The sequence below is a fragment of the Myotis lucifugus genome, unplaced genomic scaffold (assembly GCF_000147115.1).
Source record: "Myotis lucifugus unplaced genomic scaffold, Myoluc2.0 scaffold_194, whole genome shotgun sequence".
Classification (NCBI taxonomy): domain Eukaryota; kingdom Metazoa; phylum Chordata; class Mammalia; order Chiroptera; family Vespertilionidae; genus Myotis; species Myotis lucifugus.
In genome coordinates this window covers 1,770,224-1,792,461 of record NW_005871242.1, presented here as the reverse complement: position 1 = coordinate 1,792,461, position 22,238 = coordinate 1,770,224, and the positions used below count along the sequence as shown (strand labels likewise).

Sequence of the window (22,238 nt, the reverse complement as noted above, 5' to 3'; positions counted from 1 at the left end):
CCACTAAGTTTGTGGCAGCTATAGAAAACTAACACACTCTTCTGTGAATTGAAGTTAAAATAGATGCACATTTTATATTTTTAATATATTTTTATTGATTTCAGAGAGAAAGGGAGTGGGAGAAAGAGAGAGAGAGAGAGAGAGAAGAAAGAGAGATCAACCAAAGGACTTGTATGTATGCATATAAGCATAACCAATGGACACAGACAACAGGAGGTGAGGGTGAGGGTGAGGGCAGGATTGGGGGGGTGGGGGCAATGGGGGGATATGGACACATATGTAATACCTTAATCAATAAAGAAAAAAAGAAAGAAAGAGAGAAACATCAATGATGAGAGAGAATCATTGTTCAGCTGCCTCCCGCACGTCCCCTACTGGGGGTTGAGCAACCTGGGCATGTGCCCTGACTGGGAATTGAACCATGACCTCCTGGTTCATAGGTCGATGCTCAACCACTGAGCCACACTGGCCTGGAAAATAGGTGCACATTTAAAATATCTTGGTTTAAACTCTCAGAGTCATTCTGAGGTAACAAGCCATATGTGTCTTCTGCTAAACTGTTGCCTATAAGTCTGTCCATCAAAACGTCACATACTGTGTAAACACTCTCAGCAGTGTCACCTCATCTTACAGCGTGGCCCACCAGTCTTCTCTCACTTGTAAAACGCTGCATTCCACAGTCTGAGTTTCTGTGGCGATCCCATCTGACTGGAAACAAGCATCTGTAACGGCATGTGAGAGCTGTTACTGATGAAGTTACCAGAGAACTGGGCAAAAGTGTGAGTCTGAATGCTGATGGGAAAGGAAACTGGAAACCAAATTCAAATAAGTTTGAGAACAGACAGAGGAATTCAGAAGTTCATGATACAGAGGGCATAACCTTTTGTGGGATGTAATGAAGTCTGTACATTGATTGAAAATGGTATTCTTTTGATACATTTCCTAAGTGGACTTCTACTCAAGTTCACTTGCACAACTGTACTAATTGGTTCAATAGAAACAAAATTTGCAATTTTTCAACATCTTCAGAGAGAGAGAGCCTTAGGATCTAGGCGAAGATCAGGGATCTAATACCAAAGTATGTGAATGATACTTACGGCAGACCTGGTTATCAATGCCTAGTACTACGGGCTGCACCAAGGACTGTTGTCACCAAAGTAGGCGTGTGGCTATAGCATGGGTGAGCCTTAGGAACATGCTAAGTGAAAGATGTCATCACAAAAGACCACATACTATATGATTCCACTTATATAAAATGTCCAGAACAGGCAAATCTGTAGAGCCAGAAAGTAGATTGATAGTTGCCTAGAGCTGGAGGAGTTGGGGGTAAAAGGGGAGTGCCTGCAGATGGATATGGGGTTTCTTTGGGGGATGATGAACATGTTCTAAATTTGATTGTGGCTTTGTTGTACTACTCTTGAGTATACCCCAAACCATTAAATTGTATATTTTAAATAGATGAGTTGTCTGGTATGTGAATTATGTCTCCATAGAACTGCTAAAAAAAGAGTAGGTGTGTGAGGTAACTGCATGATGGAGAGCTTAACCCCCGCAATACTGGGATTTGATAAAAGCAACTTCTGAGAGTATCTTAGAGGTGTTGTAAACATCTGTTTTCTGGCATTGGAGCTGTAAGGGTCAGAGGTGCTGCCACCTTATTTCTGAAGATTATAGTTTTTGTTAGTTTTAGGGTTTGGTTTATTGAGCAGTGATTCAGTGGTCTTACTAGACAACTTCTGCTTGTGTTTGGAGATTTCCATTTTTCCTTTTCTCCCTGTTCCTGCAGGGATCATGGCTAGTTTGGTAAATGTGTGTCTGTGATGCAGTTCTGCTGCCACAGGACAGCCACGTGCACACTGGGAGGTCTTGCCACGATCCTTGACATGTGTTTTTTTAAGTCCCACTCACTACCATATAATTGCTGCACTTATAAGGCTAATAATTATAAGGCTTATGATTGTTTTCAGTATGCATTTTCATAAAATGAGAAAATGGCCTGGCAGCACCTCGAGGAGGGCAGCAGTAGGATTTTGAGATGGCTTTGAAGTATTTTCTTATTGAGGGGTTACTGTACTGTCCTGTACTCTGTGGCTCTTCCCGGCTGCATACTGAGTATAGGGCTATTGGGGAGATTCTTGCTGCGTGTACACAGAACATAGTATTGGTATAGCTTGCTCGCTGATGGCAGGACCATCTCCCAGGCTGGTGTCACCACAGCCATAGCCAGGGGCAGCTGCTTTCCCTCAGCAATCCTGGAAGCCTGCATGGAGGTGGCAGCAGCATAGTGGTGACCCCCTTGTGCTGTCTGGAACAGTCAAGGCCAGAGCCGCTGTCCCTGCTACTGCCAACGCTGCAGCCTCAGGGCCTTCCACTTTTAGTCTGTCCCCATGAGCTCCTTGGTGCTGCCTAGAGCACTAAGTCAAAGGGAGGGGTGGATCCGCAGGACTCAGGCAATCAGTTAATTATTCACAAACATTTTATTACCTCTCTTCCATTCACAAAACCTCAATTGTGCTAGTTAGTGGAGAAGAGGTTAAAGTGCACGAGGATAGACAAATTTAACTAAGAGAAGAGGAGATAACCCTATGGCCCAATGGGAAATAAGTCCTTGGTAGTTATGTGCAATGGAGGAGTTACCTGTTTAGAGGAGGGTAAGAGCCCCTTGCAGTAGGAAGACTGTAGTGCCTGTGCACCTATCAGAGCATAGACTAGAAAAGCACAGGAGTGGGACAAGTGGAGTAACCTAACTGCAGTGTCAGATGCCTAGGGTGGAGTCATGGGAGAATGGCAGGGAAGGCAGGTTGGAGCCAAGCTTCAGAGGACTTTAAATGCCAGGGGTACCTGCGTGACATGGGTGTGCCCCCAGGAGTGTTATTGGACACCTGCGAGGGGCTCGCTTCATGACAGTCCTGAAGTTGGGCATCTGTATTCCCATTTTAGAGATGAAAAAACTGAGTCAGACTAAATGGTCTGCTCAAGGTCACAGAGTTAGTAAATGGCTGGGTTGGAATTTGAAATCAGTCTGTCTTCCACCTACTATACTAGGCTTGCATTCTCTCTGGAGAGAGAAACATGAAAAAGAAGAGAAACATGAGACATGAAGAGAATGTGGTATTGACTGTTCGGTTGAGCCATATGGAAGTATCAGTTGTGCAGGTCAGAATGGTCAAGATCGCAATGTCATATGGTTCAACCTGGTGTGACAGCAGTCGGGTTCGGAGGAATGAGAAATCTCTCGGGCTGGAATGGTCAGCAGAGGTTTCAGGGAGGAGGTGGGAAGGAGCAAGGCCTCGATGTAGACTCTGGATGGATAGAAATAAGGAGAGAGAAGGGCAGGGTGAGAGGCGGGGAGGGTGGAGACCAGCCTGATGGGCTGGCAGGTGACTTGGGGATATTTACCAGTGGATATGTCTGTGGGCCCCAGGAGCCGGGAGGGGATCAAGATCCATGCTTTGGGCTCTAGGGAGACAATTCCCGATTTGACCCATGAGTTTCTCTGTGGTTGTCATTGGTTGTGCTGACCCTTCCTGTGTGTGCTCTCCCTGCAGGAAACAGGTGAGCAGATCGCTATCAAGCAGTGCCGGCAGGAGCTCAGCCCCCGGAATCGAGAGCGGTGGTGCCTGGAGATCCAGATCATGAGAAGGTGAGGTCGGAGCACCAGTACACCGAGCCACTTTGACAGAGCTGCCCCTGGGGAAGATTGGGGGCGGGGAACGGGGGTGTCAAGGGTACTTCAGGAGCTGAGGGACCATGGGACATTGAGATGAAATCTGGAGGGTGCCAGCTGAACTTTGGGATCTGGAGCAACAGCCCCACCTGCTGCATATCTCAGTCCCTCAATCAGAATACCAGCCAGACTGTCCAGGTAAATGACTTGCAGAGCAGTGGTGGTTAGCGTCCAACACTGGGCCGTGTCAGGGGCTTCTGGTCAGTTTCATTTGTTATATTAAGGACTTTAAAATAGTTATCCCAGTGAATTTCCCTTTGTCAGCAAAAATCCTTTTCCCCCTATATTTCCAATTCCAAGGTGGCATGTGACTCCACTGCTGTGAACCTATTGCTGATATATATTCCTCCAGTGTGGAGACACGGCCTGTCAGTCCCTAGATGGATGCTGTCCTCCCAGCAGCCTCATTAAACAGGTGCCTCCTCATGAACCTCTTAAAAAGGGAGGCGTCACCTTGTCCGCGTGCACATACACGCACCCGGGCGCACACACGCCATCGCCACCCGAGTGGCATGAGATTGGAAATCCCCTCTACTTTCTCTGCTTTTAGAAGCAGTTTCGAAGTACAATGAGGACTTGATATGGGGCACTCAAAAGAAAGTTAAGGTATACTGATGCAGTCGCTGAGCTCTTGAGTTCATGGTGCTGACAGTAGACCTGGGTGGATGCTAACTGACCGGGCACTGGGTTGAGTCGCCGGTTCCTGACCTCTGTCTTCCTACTTACTCCCGAGGGCACTTGGCTATTCAGGCCTTTGTTAGAAGGCGAGCTTCGATGAGACATGGGCAGAGTGGGGAATGGGTTTGAGCCAACGCTTGGGTTCCTCCCTCACTGGTTTCTCCTCCTCCTTAGGCTCAACCACCCCAATGTGGTGGCTGCCCGGGATGTCCCCGAGGGGATGCAGAATTTGGCTCCCAATGACTTGCCCCTGCTGGCCATGGAGTACTGCCAAGGAGGGGATCTCCGAAAGGTGAGGCTTCCCGGGTGGCAGGCACAGCCTGTCCGGGCGGGAGCAGTGGGGAGACCTTTCACCTCTTTCATCATCAGGAAGCTCAGGGAGCCCTGGTGACTTCAGCGGTATTGCTTTTCCTTCTCAAATCCCCCGTCCCTGCCCCGTGTGGGGTGTGAATCAGAGGCTCTTACGAGAAAGTCAGGGAAGGGCTCACTGTACGTTCTGCACAGCGATTACTGAAATGACAAGGAAGCAATCGCCAGGTCTTCAGGACGGGGAAAGACTGGACACCTTCCAAAGCAAACTTTCCCTCCCTCGGCACGTCAGGGCCACTTCAGTCCCGCATGTCAGCATCACTGCTGTCCTTATTAGGAGGGATTGCTCCCACAGACGTGGCAGCAGTGCCCTCAGGGTCCCAGAGCGGAGCAGGAAGGGGCCTGGCTCAGTAGTCAGGAAACCCGGCTGGGGTTCCAGAGCCACCACTGACTCACCTTCTGGGCTCTGCTTTCTTCCTTCTCACATTAGCTTCTCTTTACTAGAACGTGCACTTCAGGGTGGGTGATGGCAGCTCTCCCTCATCTCGGGGACAGTGGTGTGTGTCCACCTCCCCCATGTTCTCTAAAACAGCATCACACAACTTGCTTTTACACATTGCCTCGATTAACAACCCTGTGACATTGGTTAAACAGTTACGATTCCCGTGGAAAGGGTGGATATCACAGCCCAGAGAGGTTAGGTGGTGATAACCCTCACAGCTGCAGTGGCAGAGCTTGGCACAGCCTGCGCCAACCCACATGCAGGCCACCTCTCCACCTGTGAAGCTGAATTTTGCCATATAGCAGAGGAGAACTGAAAGCTCTGAACAAAACACTTGCTTTGTATTGAAACGTCCCTGTTAGTGCACGTGTCCCTCAGCTCTTCACTCTAGAGCAGGGGTGGAGAACGTCCGGCCTAACAGCCGTATAAGGCCCATGAAATCATGTGGTCTGGTCTTGCCAAGGCATTAAGAGTGAGTTAATTAAATGTTTGACCAAATATAGCAGGCTAATTAAAACAAAAAATTTTTTGTTAATCCCCACCTGAGGATATTTTTCCATTGATTTTTTAAAAATTTTTTTTAGAGAGAGTGGAAGTGAGGGGAAAGACAGAGAGAGAGAAATGTCAGTGTGAGAGAGACACATCAATTGGTTGCTTCCCGCACGCAGGGATTGAGCCTGCAACCCAGGTACATGCCACCCTTTCAGTCGCAGGCCGATGCTGTAGCCACTGAACCAACGTGCCATCCTTCAGTCCACAGGCCGAAGCTCTATCCACTGAGCCAAACTGCCTAGGGCTAGCAGGCTAATTTTTAAGTTGATCATTTTGTATGGCCCTCGAATGATGTTATAAATATCCAAATGGCCCTTGGCAGAAAAAAGGTTCCGCACCCCTGCTCTAGAAGGAGGCCCACGAGGGGGATGCCCAGGCAATTCTTCTGTCTTCACATGGCAGTTTCCTGGACCCAGCATCATGTGCTGTTCTCATTACTCTTTGGGCCCCTTCCGCCTCCTTTTTTACAAGGAAACTTTCCGTGAAGGTTGATCCGCCCCAGTAGCTTTCTCCACCCCGGGAGGTGGGCGCATCCTGGGAGTGTCACAGCAGGATGTGAGCACAGTCGCTGGCAAGACCGCAGGCAGGGCACTGATAACAGATGAGAAATGGGGAACGTGACAAAGCTTCGATTTTTCCTCTTTATTTTCCTAACCTTTGACAGTCATCTGATTAGTAACTGCAGTTATTTGAGGAGATAAAGCCATGTTGTAGCTGAGCAGATGGTTCTTTGAGGGCAATGTAGGAGGTAGGTGGGATGTGACCAGATTGTGGAGGGCTGGGCACAGGACTTCAGACTTGCTCTTGTAGGCGGCAAAGAGCCGGTCAGCCAGGGAAGAAGGCACGCACATCCGCGTGATTGGCCTGGCGTGGGCGCAGGGTGCTCTTGGGAAGCAGGAAGTGATTGCAGCCTAACGGGCCTCTGTCCATGTTGTTACCCACAGGGTGGGGGTGGGAGAACTTGGAGGACGGTGCTGCTGCCCAGAGTGATGGGGTTCTCTGTTTCTCCAGATGAGGTGGCCTGTCTTTCCCTCCTCTAAAAAGTTCAAAATCTACACCCTGGTCATAGCGAGACAAGCGTGGCCAGCACACGAGCAAGTGTAAAAGCCAGAACAGATTGAAAGAGTGAAGTCCGTATGCCCTGCTCGGGAAACAGGCTCTTGAACGTTCATGGTTAGAAGTGTTAGTCAGTGACTGTAAACATCAATTGGGAAGTTTTGTCTCCACTGTCTTCATTTGAGGCCAATTTCCAGTAGTATATTGGGCCCCTCAATAAGCCGAGAGGGCCAGGAGGGCAAAGGGGTTAAGTGTTTGGGCTCAAGCCTCAGATACACATGGCTTCATATTCCAGCTCTGCCCTGGAATGGCTGTGTGAGCACACAGATCGCTGACCTCCTCCAGTCTCAGGTTCCTCACCTACGAAATGGAAATTCCACCAGTACTTCCCTCAGTGGCAGTGGGGAGGATGCAATGAGGCATGGCAGGTAAAGCTTTACCTGGCTTATCTGTGCAGAGGTTAGCCCAGTGCCAGGCACGTAGTAAGTGCTCATTAAATATTCCCTCCTGTCATCATCACCCCGCTGGCAAGGCAATGTTGGGAAGTGATCAGAGGGTGGTTTTTAGCGAGAGCCTTCCACCCTGCCTTTTGTGGGACGGTCAGGCGCAGTGGACCAATTGTGGTTGAGCTTAGACTCTGGCCTGTCTCCCTCAAAATTGCAGCGCAGGTGAGACTGAAAATCCCTCATCTTAGAATGACTCAGAGGCGCCTCAGCTACACGTAAGTGAGCGCTTCTGGGAGTTCTCAGACTTCCTCCTTCTCCGCCTCGGACCAGTTCCTGCCAGTCCTGCTGCCCCGGCTGCCCATCAGCCCAGGTTCCCAAAGCCCAGGGCCAGGGTCTGCACTCACATGACTGGTAAAAGCCCCTTGGGGACTTATTGGTGGTTGATGACCAGTCAGCCTGACACTTCTTTTCATCTTCTTGACAGTATCTGAACCAGTTTGAGAACTGCTGTGGCCTACGGGAAGGAGCCATCCTCACCTTGCTGAGTGACATTGGTAAATCCCAGACCTGGAAAGCAGGTCAAGCCCTCCAGGGAGAGTGTGTGGTGCCCCTGTGAGTCCTTGTGGAGCACAGCGGAGATATTTTGATCTTTACAGAGGGTTGAGGTGTGACAGACAGACAGCGTGGGGAGGTCAACAAGGGGCTAGTCAGGCAGGCGCTGAACTCAAATAGATTTCCCTTCCTTCCGGACTAAGTCATGAAGTGAATTATGATGCATATAGAGTAACAGATTTCCTTTCCCATTACAAATCTCCCCTCCCTACTTTCCTGGTATGGCCAGCGATGGAGCAGGTTGTCACTTGAATGAATCTCATCCCTTCGCGATGACTTTTTCCACTTCCACATTGGCAGCTCTTTTGCCAACCCCAGGCATAGGAAAAACCGCCCTTGTTTAATCCTTTGGTACTGGTGGTGTCCTCAGATGAGGGTATCGGTGGCACTCTCTGAGAAGACAAGGTTGGCTTCGGGGAGAAGAGTGACCACAGACTGCAGAGGTCAGAAGCAATGCCAAGTTGACTGAGATCTAGAGTTATCCAGAGTTTATCACTGAGTGTTGCCCTGAGATTTGGGGAATGATACACCATTTTCATCCCTTTCTCACTGAAACATTTTTAAAGCTGTATTTTGTTTGCTCACACTTTATTTTATAGAAAAATACCAAACATACAGAAAAGTTGAAAGAGCAATCCAGTGAAACCCACATACCTGTTACCTAGATTCACCAGTTGTTACCATTTTGCCACAAGCTGTCTTCTTCTAAGTCTTGGCCTGCAAGTCTAGGTAACTTCCAGTCTCTAAGACACTTTGCCTTGCTGCTGTGGGTCTGCCTCTTCCTTACTCAATGCCACTTTATACAAATATATATATTAAAAGCATAATATGCTAATTAGACTGGACAGCTGAACGACCTTCCAGATGTCATTCCAGACGTCTTTCCAGACGAAGCCATGGTGGCAGAGGCAGAGGCAGAGGCAGTTAGGGGTGATCAGGCAGGCAGGCAGGGTGGTTAGGGATGATCCGGCAGACAGGCGAGCAGTTAGGGGTGATCAGGCAGGCAGGTGAGTGGTTAGGAGCAATCAGGCAGGCAGGCAGAGTGTTTGGGGTGATCAGGAAGGCAGGCGAGCGGTTAGGGGCAATCAGGCAAGCAGACAAGTGGTTAGGGGTCATCAGGCAGGCAGGTGAGTGGTTAGGGGTGATCAGGCAGGCAAACAGGCGAGCGGTTAGGAGCCAGCGGACCCAAATTGCAAGAGGGATGTCTGACTGCCAGGTTAGGCCCGATCCCTGCATAGCAAATCTGTTCATCCTATAAACTTCTGCTTGATGTCACTGCTTTTAGGAAATCTGACCCCAAGAAGTGAGTCAAGTGCTGTTCCTATGTTTTGCTATGGCATTTTCTGCTCAGCCACATTCTAGGTCAGGGGTAGGCAAACTTTTTGACTCAAGGGCCACAATGGGTTCTTAAACTGGACCGGAGGGCCGGAACAAAAGAATGGATGGAGTGTTTGTGTGAACTAATATAAATTCAAAGTAAACATCATTACATAAAAGGGTACGGTCTTTTTTTTTTTTTAGTTTTATTCATTTCAAACGGGCCGGATCCGGCCTGCGGGCCGTAGTTCGCCCACGGCTGTTCTAGGTCCTATCTCCACTGAAATCTGATTCACCTGTCTCCCCCACTGGACTGTAAACTCCTCAAGGGATCAGGCCTAAACTGGCAGTCGGACATCCTCTGAGGGGTCCCGGATTGCGAGAGGGTGCAGGCTGGGCTTAGGGACCACCTCCTCGTGCACGAATTTTGTGCACCGGGCCTCTTAAGATTGATCTTTAGATTGATTTTAGAGAGAGAGGAAGGGAGAGAGAAAGAAACATACGAGAGTGAAACATTGATTGGCCGCCTGCTGCACACCCCTACCAGGGATCTAGTCCACAACCTGGGCATGTGCCTTGACTGGGAATCTAACAGGCAACCTTTTGGTGCATAGGATGATGCCCAATTGACTGAGCCACACTGGTTGGGCACTCTATGCCACTTTTGATGGAAGGTGGGCAAGAAGGAAATGAAATGGGGCAAAGTTAAACAATGACATATTTAAGATTAAGATCCAAACAATCTGACAGAAAATTCCATCTCCTTCTCTACCCTGTGCCTTTATCTTTTGAATAGAGTTCACAATAAGGCCAATTTGACATTGCACCAATTTGATCTGACTGGGGTGGGCATCCACCACTGGCCAGACTGATTCCTTCATGCATTGGCCCCTGTGGGTCTCCTGGAAGGGTCCTGTCTACCTAGAGAGTCTAGTCTGTAGGTCGAGAATCTCACCTGTTTCTTTGACACCTGGCTACATGGCTCGCCCATCTACATTCTGCTCAGACATTTACTTGATTGTATCTTCCCCAGTGGCCAGATCATTAATTTATTCTCTGTTGAGTTGGGTTGAAAGCAGGTTAATAGGTTGGGGAATATTTTGCTCTTTATGGGCAACTTTTATTTGGTTTCTCCCTGGTTAGGGCTTCAAGTCATTTCCTAAAATGTTATCCTTGCCAATATTTTTCTTTCACTCATTGTGCATTCACCAAATAGCTATTAAGAAAGTCTTAAATTATTGGCATAGGCACGCATAACTGTTTACTTCCTCATATAACATTTTACTTCCTCAAGCGATTCTCTAGTGATATTAATAGAAATTCTTTTGGTTGTATATCCATTTACCACTGACTTGTGGAGTAGCTTTCGTATTATTTATTACCTGTTCAAGTTGTACGTGTGTGTTTAAGTTACATGTAAATCAGAATAACCAAGCGGTAAACTCCAAAGGACTTAGGTTGTTGTTCAGTTCACTTAAAGGTGAATGAATATTAAAATTCTTTAGGTCTCTGATTCCCTATCTTTCCTCTCCATGACCCCAAATTGGAGTTAATGAGGTGTTGAAGTAGTAGTACATGAGAATTAAATTCTCAAAGGTGAAGACTGTAGTCATTGCTATGACTTATCTAGCAGCCTCTCTATAAATATTTGTCAAATGAGTGAAATAAATCCCAAGAGAAATTAAAATAAGTAAGGACCCATTAAAAAGATAGCTACCCACGTATATGTAACACTCCCAGGTCAAATACCAGCTCTTCCACTTATTGGCAGTGTGACCTTAAGCATGCTACTTAATTTTTTAAGAACATCAGTTTTGCCGAAACCGGTTTGGCTCAGTGGATAGAGCGTCGGCCTGCGGACTGAAAGGTCCCAGGTTCGATTCCAGTCAAAGGGCATGTACCTGGGTTGCGGGCACATCCCCCGTAGGAGATGTGCAGGAGGCAGCTGATCGATGTTTCTCTCTCATCGATGTTTCTAACTCTCTATCTCTCTCCCTTCCTCTCTGTAAAAAATCAATAAAATATATTAAAAAAAAAGAACATCAGTTTTATTAGCTGTGAAATGGGATCATTACTTCCCTTATTAGAATTGTTATGAGGATAAAATAAGATGATGTACATAAAGCTTCTAGCAGAATTGCAGTCACCAAGTGTTAGTTTCTTTCTCATTTCCTTTCCCCTCTGGATTTGGGTTTAGAGCATTTCTTTTCTTTTTTTTATTTTTTATATTTTTATTGATTTTTTACAGAGAGGAAGGGAGAGGGATAGAGAGTTAGAAACATTGATGAGAGAGAAACATCAATTAGCTGCCTCCTGAACACCCCCCCATTGGGGATGTGCCTGCAACCAAGGTACATGCCCTTGACCGGAATCGAACCTGGGACCCTTCAGTCTGCAGGCTGACGTTCTATCCGCTGAGCCAAACTGGTTAGGGCTAGAGCATTTCTTTTGAACATCTTTCTTCACCCTAATATGGATGTTGACCTGGGATTGGGATCCAGTGAGCCTGGTAGGAGGTTGTCTTTGAAACTTCTCTTCCTCAGACCCATTCCTATCTCAGCCAGTTTTTGTAAGCAATTACCTCCCCTGTCTTTGTTGTGGTGATGGAGGTGGCTGATAACATTGTATTTTACTTTTATTCCCATTCCTGATTTGTGTATTCATCAAATTTATTTCTTTTGCAAGGGTGTTTTGTCACTGAGCCAGAGGTCAAAAGTTTTTCTTGGAGCTCATCTCACTTAACTGTTCTGTATTCTGAAACATTTCCTGAGCATATTTTGTTCTAGTTTGTTTCAAGCGCTGGCGCCATGTTCCCTTTGTTGGAGTTGCCACTTCTGTTCTCTGCCAGGTTGACTTCCGATAACCGGCAGAGCCACACCCTTGACTGCTGGGTCGAGATTCATTGCCTTCTCTTCTGGGTTACACCTGTGTAGCCCCCCCACCCCCATATCTTCTGTGCCACTCACCTCCCAGAGATGCCCACTCAGAGCAGCACCAAGATAACAGACACAGGTAGGATTTTCCCAGTGAACTTTCAGTTGCCCCAGAAGATACTGCAGTGTACATGTGAGAAAAGGAGCAGGTGCCTGGCGAGCACATGGTGAGCCCTATTTCCTCTGCCAGGACAGGCCAGTTAGACCATTGTTCTCTGCTGGTAAGAGATCCGGAGACAGGTGCAGGGGCAGCTAGGAATTATTTGTCTTCCCACGAATATGATCCTAAAATAGCTTAAGAAGGTTGTGTCTAAGTGGACTCTATTGAAGCAGTCTTGCTCATTATCCTTTGGAAAACATTGGCGTGTATTTCCTCCTGTCAGTAGAGGAGCAGACTCCTGAGCACTCAGGATTGAGGCACAGATGGGAGTCCCATGTCTCCGCTCTCTGAGGGGTGGGGACCTACCACGCGGGCCAGCTGGGCGGGCCAGTTGTGCGTTTGCCAGGGTCTCACCCAGTTTCAGATCTGACTCGGTCTTCCTCAGTTCTCCGGGCGGCTGGTTTACGGTGGGGACTGGCCATCCTGTCCTCTGAGCCTTCAGGAACGTCACTCCCTGTTTTTGTGCTTCTTTCTCTGAGTCGCCATCTCTGTCCTCATTGGAACTGCTCTCAGCAGGCACCTAGTACTGCAACACTGAAGAGCAGACAGGGTTTCAAAGAGGACACAGGGCTTGAGGGAACAGAGCTGTCATTATGGAAATCAGAAAATTGGGCTCTTCATTTCGTGTTTCTCTAATTGTGGAATCATAACAAAAGAGGATCACCTGATCTCAGAAATGCAGATCATCTGTATATAAAGTATGTTGGAAAGCACAAATACCCAGGTTAATGAGTATCTATATATATGTAAAAGCCCAGCAACCGAACATCGGAACGACCAGAACGACTGGTCGACCAGTCACTATGATGCAAATATTCCTGTCTATTCAACAGCTCAATGCAGGAGCTGCTCCCTGGTGGTCAGTACGTTCCCACAGTGGGAACACCACTTGGCTGACCTGGATGAGCAGCTGCTCCTGCAGCGGGAGAAGCCGCTAGCAGGCCCAGGGTGAGGCCGAGTCTCAGCACCTATCAAATACCTGAGACAATCCAGACTCTGGCCTGACCAGCTGATGCAGGCTCTCTAAGGTGTGTTCTGGAAAGAGTGCAGGGAGCTGGCATAGGGGGATGGCAAGAGGGGACATGACTGTCTATACTAATAAAAGGGTAATATGCTAATTAGACCGGGTCGACCGGACATCTTTTGGTTGTCCTGCCTTCCTTCCGGACAAAGCCACCGTGGCGGGGGCCGAGGCAGAGGCAGTTAGGGGCGATCAGGCTGGCAGGCGGGAGCAGTTAGGAGCGATCAGGTCGGCAGGGGGGAGCAGTTAGGGGCGATCAGGCTGGAAGTGGAGGGCAATTAGGGGCGATCAGGCCGGCAGGTAGGTGAGCAGTTAGGAGCCAGTGGTCCTGGATTGTGAGAGGGATGTCCCAGATTGGAGAGGGTGCAGGCCGGGCTGAGGGACCCCGCCCCACCCCCAGGCACAAATTTCGTGCACCGGGCCTCTAGTAATAATAATAAATGAGAAGACAATTATCTGTCAGTTCTGGCTTCTCCTCTTTCCCAGCTCTATCTCCTTGTGTGAGGACCTTTTTTAGTCTACTTATATTACTGTTTCCACTTTATGGAAAACTATGGTAACTTTCTGGGCCTACAAAAAAATTTTTTTTAAATAAAAGAGGGACTTGAGCTAGGTGACCTTAGAGAAGGTCCCTTCTAACTTTAAATATTCCATTTTCATTACTCAGGTAGCTGATTTTCAGAATGGTTGCCCCAGAATGTCTTTATTTTAAATGTTTTTATTGATTTTAGAGAGAGAGGAAGGGGGAGGGAGAGAGAAGCATCAATCGGCTGCCTCCTGCATGCCTCCTACTGGGAATTGAGCCTTCAACCCAGGCATGTGCTCTGACCAGAATTGAACCAGAGACCTTTCCAGGCATTGGATGGCTCTCAACCAACTGAGCCACACTGGTCCGGGCACCCCAGAAAGTCTTGATGTTCACTCCATTATTCCATCCTGACTGCTTCCTACAGTTTCTCTCCCCTCTCCCTTACTGCATCATCTTTTGCCCAGAGCTTTGCTTGATGCATTCTTTTATTTCTGCTCCATCCTATTTGTCCCTGGACTGACCACCCACTACTTCCCAATATTCTGTCTGCTAGGTCATTCTCATGACATCTGTAGCAATTACATCTCCAAAATCTGCATGTTCAACTCCGACCTCTTTCTTGCGTCACTTGTCCCACCTTCCTGCCGATTTTGAATCTCCTATTGAAAAAGTGTCCAAATCCTTTCAGCCTTCCTTTGTGTTGTATATCCCACTTTCCCTTTGTGTTCCTTCTGCCTCCACTAATTGTGTCATAGGAAATTACTATAATGACCTCCTACCTCACTCCTTATCCCCATTTTATTAATCTGTCTTTCATTGGGAAAGGACACTTTCTTTATAATCCATCATTAGATCAAGGCCAAACCTCTTTTTTTTTTTTTATTCTTTTAAAAAAAATATTATAATAAGTATTACAAAGGGTATTACATATGTGTCCTTCCCCCCCCCCCCGCCTCGCCCTTGACAATCCCTGCCCTCCCTTACCCCCCAGTGTCTTATGTCCATTAGTTATGCTTATATGTATGCATACAAGTCCTTCGGTTGATCTCTTACTCCCCTCCCTCCTGTCCCCCAACCCTCCCTGGCCTTCCCACTGCAGTTTGACAATCAGTTTGAGGCAGCTCTGCTCTGTATCTATTATTGTTCAAAAGTTTGTAATGGTCTTTATTATCCATGAATGAGTGAGATCATGTGGTATTTTTCCTTCATTGACTGAAGGCCAAACCTCTTAACCTTGCATTTCTCCCAATCCACTGTAGCCAGCTTCACATGTACATGACTCTGAAATCCACTTTTCAATCCTGCTAGCCTTTGCACATGCTCCTCCTTTGAGAATGCTGCTCCTGCACCTCCCCAACAGCCCTGTGCCTTTTATCTTTTGCCCCTTCCAGGGGAACTGCCCTGATCCGTCACTCACCATGGTTCTCCCTCTCATGGCTTTCCTTTCCCCCTTTTGCCTACTCCACTCACTTGGTACTTGGCATCTCTGCTGCTGTTACATGATCTCTGCCTGTGCTTGACAATAAGGACTGGCTTCTGGGTTTGGGGCCTGTTGAACAGACTTCGTGCTGTAAGTGAAGAGAGCGCTTTCATTCACTGGCACATTTTCCACAATACCTAGCAAACAGAAGACACTTTATAAGTTACTAGTTGAATGGATGAGAGAATTATTTCTCACTTTTCTCTTAGCACTTGGCATGACTGCCTCGCCACCTTGCTGATTAGTCATAGGGACTATTTTAGCTGAGAAACCTTTAGCTGGACTAAATCTTTCTCCACACGTCCGCACTTGGCCTTTTAATGTGTTTTATTTGGAAAGACCAAGTGACACCAAAATGACTGGCACATAGTAGGAACATGGTCAATTTTTATTGAGTGAACCAACATCCTGTTGCCCTTCTTACTCACTGCTAACTTAAATCACCAATTGCTGGCTGCCTTTTCAGTCTCTTCTAATCTCTGTGTTAGCCTTTTGGTCCATTTATCTTTCCATTTTTTCTCTATGGAATGTATCCCAAACAAAAATGTTCTTAAGGGAGTTTAGTAATCCCTTTGAATTTGGAGGGTGGTAAGTAGGGACTCATGGACACAACCTTTATAAACCTGTTTTTCTACGAGGAAGTCTAGCTGGTCCTATCTGTCCCCTAACTTGTGGTTTGTAAATCTGAAAAAATATACAGGATCTGTGCTTTGGGATTCTAGGTCATCAATAAGAACTCCAGGTGTGACACACTCTTCAGTTATGTATTTGTCTACCTCATGAGCTAAGGGAAGGCTGGGGTAAATACCTGGATGCCAATCCTAACAAGGATAATAGAAGGAGGCCATCGTTTTTCTGTGGCCAGTCCTTAACTTAGACTCTCTGTATGCAGTATCTGTCCTAGGAATTCTTTTCTATAATTGAAACATGAGAAATCAACTTTTAGGCTTTGATGCCTGTGCTGTGGTTTTCAATTTTTATACGTGTGTATTATCACTATCGCTACATGTTTAGATTTTTAAATAAACTTTCAAATGCAAAAGTATTTTTCTTAACCTCAAATTCTTGTTTTCCACCTGATTTAAATCAAATGAGGTTCTCTTGGCTTCAGACAATTTTGATTCATTCTATCATGCTCCTCGGGTACTGTTTGTAAAATGTAGCACAGTCAGGCTGAACTAAGCTTTTTAAGGACTGATTCTGCCTACCAAAGTTTTGGCTCTTTCACTCAGTCCAAGAAGCTATATATAACAATACCTTAAATTTCTTTAATTTCCAACTTTTAGTTGACAGAAATATCTGAGAATAAATGACTGCCCTAAAATGAGGGTTAACGTTTGTTATGTACAGTTGCTTAAGCATAGAAGTAGACAGCTATTAATAGTAATCAGTAGAGTGAGTGACCAGCCTGCCCTCTGCCCTCGCTGAGGACCTGGTGACAGTTCTCAGTCAGCAGGGCGTAGGGAATGGGGCTTTCAGTCTGATCCGAGCTCTTCTCCTCACGAGGAGCTGCTTGGGGCATCTCACCTGCTCATGCCCTCTGAGTTCACATCTAGTTTCAGAGGCCTTGTCTTAGTCTGAGCATGTGTGCTTGTTCTAAAAAGAGTGAGTCTCAACTTTCATATCGTCTGCTTTTAAACACATCAACCACACTTTTTTATATTACTAGAGGCCCGGTGCATGGATTCGTGCACTGGTGGGGTCCCTCAGCCTGGCCTGTGCCCTCTCGCAATCCGGGACCCCTCGGGGATGTTGGACTGCCGGTTTCAGTTCGATCCCCGCAGGCCAGGCTGCCTGCAGGGATCGGGCCGAAACCGGCAGTCCGACATCCCCTGAGGGATGTAGTAGTGCACAAGCAGCATGATGCCAGGGAGGAGCCAAGCTCGGTAGCACTGCTGTGGAGGCGAGAGAGGCTCTCGCTGCAGCAGCTGCACTTGTCAGCCGTGAGCCCCGTGTCTGGTGCTCATTGGTCAGCTGAGCAGCGCTCCCGCTGTGGGAGCGCACTGACCACCAGGGGGCAGCCCCTGCGTTGAGCATCTGCCCCCTGGTGGTCAGTGCGTGTCATAGCGACAGGTTGACCAGTCGTTTGGTCACATAGGCATATAGATATAGATATAGATATAGATATAGATATAGATATAGATATAGATATAGATATATATCCTCACACTCCTGTCAAATACCCAAACAGGCCTTTTGTGAACCCATCAATAAACATTTTGAGTTATTGCACATCAGTGCTCCCTGCCAGCCACTAGTTCAGTTTCAACAGTAGCACCATCCCTGTGTGCAAGGTTGTGTTTGTGCATATTACAGGGTGTTATTGTACTTTGCTTTGATTCTTTAATAAAACTTAGTAAAACAAAAATGAAAGTGTGATAAGCATAAGTCTTTAAAACTTAACACAATAGAGAACAAGATGGAATAGAATTTTTTTAGGCATTGAAAGTAGCAAGTCTTTCATTTCATTTGGACAATCAGTGGATCTAAGCCAATTTAGAGTGTAGTTGGTGACCTCAAGGATTCGAAGCTACGAGTTCTTTGTGTGAAAAAGGCAGATTCTTGTGGTGGTCCCAGTTCTGCTCACATAGCCACGTCCCCTTCCCTTGACCTTAAGGGCATCTGCCTAGGCCCCATCCCTTACCGTTTCTGTGATTGGGAGTCAGACTGTGGGTCAGGCGCACACAATATTCATTTCTCACAGCACAGGCGATTTTGAAATGTAAAGCGTTTTTGTAGGCTTAATGAAAACTCCCTCCCCTTTCCGCCCTCTCAGCCTCTGCGCTTAGATACCTTCATGAAAACAGAATCATCCATCGGGACCTAAAGCCAGAAAACATCGTCCTGCAGCAAGGAGAGCAAAGAGTGAGTGACCCTCCTGGGGCTTGGAAAGTCCCAGGGAAGCGGCTCTGGTGGATGAGAAACAAGCTCTGTGTGTTGGTTTATATTTGTGTTTCCTTGAGTTTACATTTGCTTTGATTCTCTGGGACTGCGTTTTGATTCTAAACAAAATTCAGCAAAGAGTTCTGGCTTGCAGGTTGAGGCAAGTTTGAATGGATCGCATTGTTAATGGCCCAACTGGCAGGAATCTGATAAGGAAAATAATGTTTTTCTTCCCACCTCCAGCCCCCACCTTTGGGACTAGCACTTCTTGGAAATAGATTTTTTGTTTCCATTTGTTTGAGCGCGTCCACTTTTGATGCTCATATGGGAACCGGCTCTAAGTTGACCCTGGGTGGGGCTGAGAAGAGGCATTTGGAGCTGGCACCTGCCCAGGGAGCCTGGTCCAGCCTGCAGTTTCCCCAGAACTCTTGGTGGCCTCATCAGTGGCGCTCCTGTGTGTGTGGTGGTGACCTCCCCACGGGGCTCGGTGCCGTGCTTTTTCATGGCCCTGTTTGTTTAGCTGGGGTGAGGAGCAGGGTCTCAGCTGAGAGGAATGTAGTAACTCAATTGTGGGCCACTTAACTTCTCTCATACAGCTTCCGCCAGCATTCTAGGCTGACCCGTGATATCACAGCTTACCTTTGTTTCAGGTCATACTCATACTTGTCATTGGTTCTAAGAAATGAGAATGAAAGGTATTTACTTCTGAGAAGAGACCAGCCTTATCTTTCACATCATAAAGTCCAGGATTAGCAATGTTGAGGGCTGGTGCATGGTCTTTTAATGTTGACTTTCCTCTGGTGATTGGTCACAGACCCAGGGAGAAAGTATGCCTTTTTCCAGCATTTTTATAGCATAAGTTTGTTTCCTTTTGCCCTAAATCTACCACGATGAAGGCATTCTCCTGTGTATTTGGTGGTTCATAGGAGCTTAAGCTCTAATACCACCTAGAAATTCAGATATATCCCCTGTTCTGCCAGCAAATAATCGGATTCTCATAATCCTCAGATTTCTCCTCTTCCCTTTTTTTTTCAGTTAATACACAAAATTATTGACCTAGGATATGCCAAGGAACTGGACCAGGGCAGTCTCTGTACTTCCTTTGTGGGGACCCTGCAGTACCTGGTAAGAAATGGGGTTGTATGTTTGCTGATCAGTTTCTCTCCGTTGGCCACACTTGTGGGGCTCCTCTCTATCCTCGCCTCCTAGCATCTCAGTCTTGCCAGCTCCTTGGATGTCTCCTAGGTGCATAGGGATTGTTGTATGAGGTCAGAGCCATCATCTATCTGGTCAGGTCAGCACTTCTGCCAGCAGAGGCCCTTTGGAAGGATGTGGCCATCTTCTCTGATGTCAGAAGGGCTGCTGATGCGCCCTCACACAGATCCAATAACCCCTGTCCATCGGTAGTTTGTCTGAAAATAAAGAATTCTTATTTTGTCTGAAAATAAGAATTTAAATTAGATTCATACTGGTCTATAGACACTACAGTTTCCATGAGGTGTCTCAGGGGCCATTGAGGAAGATCTGAGCTCTGAGTTCCTACCCTTTCTTATTTGGTCTGAATATTGTGGTTTTATTTGAGTCATTTATTTTTTTTATTATTATTTTTTAAAGTATATTTTATTGATTTTTCACAGAGAGGAAGGGAGAGGGATAGAGAGTTAGAAACATCGATGAGAGAGAAACATCGATCAGCTGCCTCTTGCACACTCCCCACTGGGTATGTGCCCGCAACCAAGGTACATGCCCTTGACCGGAATCGAACCCGGGACCCTTCAGTCCGCAGGCCGACGCTCTATCCACTGAGCCAAACCGGTTAGGCTGAGTCATTTATTCATTCAAGAAATAGTGATCAAGTGTAGGCTCTGTGCCAGGCACTGTACTAGGAGCCAGCAATGCAATGGGAAAGAAGACAAGCACTTCCCTGGCCTTTAGTAGCTTAGAGTTTAGCAAGAAAGTAGGCATTACCTGAGGCTTACACCAATAACTAAGAAATTGCAGTTGTGGTAAGTGCTGCAAAGGAAAAGTGATAAGAATATATATTAGGGAGACCTAACTTAGTCTGGGCCCTGAAGGATGAATTGGTGAAAAGGGAAGGAGAGGAAATCCGTCCAGGGATAGTACATTGGCAGACCAGAAAGTGTGACAGGGATCTAGAGAAGAAGGGAGAGAGTACCTGGAGTTGAAGTTGGAGAGAGAGGTAGAGGACAGACGATTCAGGGACTTGTTAGCTGGTTTAAGACTTTAGACTTTCTCCTAAAACATTTGGAGAGACATCGAAGGATTTTAAGTTGGAGAGAGATCAGGTTTACCTTTTGAAAAGATCGCTCTTGATAGGGTGGGAAGAATGAATTTCACTGAACAAGAGTAAAATCTTGAGCAAGTAGTAAGGAGGACATTGTGATAGGCAGTTCAGAGCTGCTGTCAGCAGTGAGGATGTAGAAAATGATGTAAGCAGTGCTTACTTAGCAAGAGACTTGGCAAGACTTGGTGATCGATTGCTTGTGGAGGCTAGCAACCGGCAAAATGTTGATTGGATAAAGGAGCCTGCAGTTTAAAAAACAAAAAACAATTAAAGATTGAACACCACTGGATTGGATGAGCTTAAATATTCTATCCAGTTCTTAAATTAAAAAAAGAAGAGAAATTCTAAGTCTTTCTGAGTGCATTTATACTTTCTACTTATCCCACTAACTAGGATGTGGCTCCATCAGCTTATCCCCTGCTGTGGAAGAGAGGTTGCAGAGTGGGGGGCTATGGTTAAGGCACCTGTGTCCATATAATGAAATTATGTAGGTCCTGCGAAGTGTCCTCGGAATCCTAATTGACTTAGCAGCATTCTGAGGGGAGGGGAGGACCCCCGTGCTCTGACCAGGATGCTCAGTGAAATCGTTCACTTGCAGGAGCCAAAACTGTCCATACGAGACACTGAGATTGACCTGCCCATCCCCCAATTTCCCCCTGTGGTTTGGACTCCTTGGTCCATCCGTAAGTGTCACACATTCAGCCAGACCACACACAGTCCTGCCTCCATGCCTTTGCTTGTGATGGTCCTTTTTGGAATGTCTCCTCTCAGACACTCATGTATGGGCCTTCTTCCAGGCCTGGGCCTGGTCCCACCTGTGCTGCAAAGCTTACCTTGGTCACCCCAGCTCTCTCCACGTGGGCAGCAGTCATGTATCTGGCTTTTTTCTTGCCTGATTGTAAATATTCCATTTTCATTGTACACACGTCATAAAACACACCAGTTGAGGAGACATGGCCAGCATTTAATGTGTGTACTATGCATTTGGTATATACAGCTCAGTATCATTTTCCTTTGTTGTGTGTAGTCTCTTTTCCCATTTGCCCAAGAGAAAGATATATGAGGTACTCTGATCTACCTACAAATACCCTTTTTTAGTCAGTGAGGTTCAAAAAAATCCTAGATGCCACCACCTAAACACGGTCACCTCCTCACCCTGGAGCGGGCACGCCAGTACCTCCTGGATGGAGCCAGGAAAAGTGTGGGGCGTGACCGGAAGGGCTGGTTGCCCCCTCCTGCAGGGGCTCAGGTGTGTTTCCGCCATGCTCTGTTGCAGGCCCCGGAACTGCTGGAGCAGCAGAAGTACACGGTGACTGTCGACTACTGGAGCTTTGGTACCTTGGCTTTCGAGTGCATCACGGGCTTCCGGCCTTTTCTCCCCAACTGGCAGCCTGTGCAGTGGTGAGTGAGAGACCACGGCCCTGGGGACGGGGGTGGGTGGGGTGGGGGTGGGGGGACCGGGAGAGTCTCCTGAAGGAAGGAGTATGTCCCTTTGTCTTTGTCGCGTCGCTTCACCTGTTCCCATCTCACTGGGTGCTCCCAGGCTAGGCCTGAGCCATCTGTGATCTGTCTTCCAGAGAGCAAGTCCTGTTGGGACCCAGCATATAGGCACTACGAGCTCCAAAGACCTAGAGAAGTAGAGCAGTTGTCAAGTGTGAGCATCATTAAATATAATACCATACAAATCGCCTTTGTCCCATGTTCAGTAGCAACAAATCAGTACATTCA

At 47.1% G+C, this 22,238-nt stretch overlaps 1 protein-coding gene across 6 annotated transcripts in view; it reads left to right on the top strand.

The window, feature by feature from the left end:
• Positions 1 to 22,238, top strand: part of IKBKB (inhibitor of nuclear factor kappa B kinase subunit beta) — a 52,824-nt gene that overhangs the window by 9,267 nt on the left and 21,319 nt on the right. For all 6 annotated transcript variants that reach the window (XM_014462896.2, XM_014462897.2, XM_006097052.3 and 3 more), the window contains exons 3-8: positions 3,549 to 3,643; positions 4,580 to 4,697; positions 7,755 to 7,824; positions 18,099 to 18,187; positions 19,241 to 19,330; positions 21,787 to 21,911. In XM_014462896.2, the coding sequence (XP_014318382.2) occupies positions 3,549 to 3,643; positions 4,580 to 4,697; positions 7,755 to 7,824; positions 18,099 to 18,187; positions 19,241 to 19,330; positions 21,787 to 21,911 (587 nt within the window). The remainder of the gene's footprint in view (positions 1 to 3,548; positions 3,644 to 4,579; positions 4,698 to 7,754; positions 7,825 to 18,098; positions 18,188 to 19,240; positions 19,331 to 21,786; positions 21,912 to 22,238) is intronic.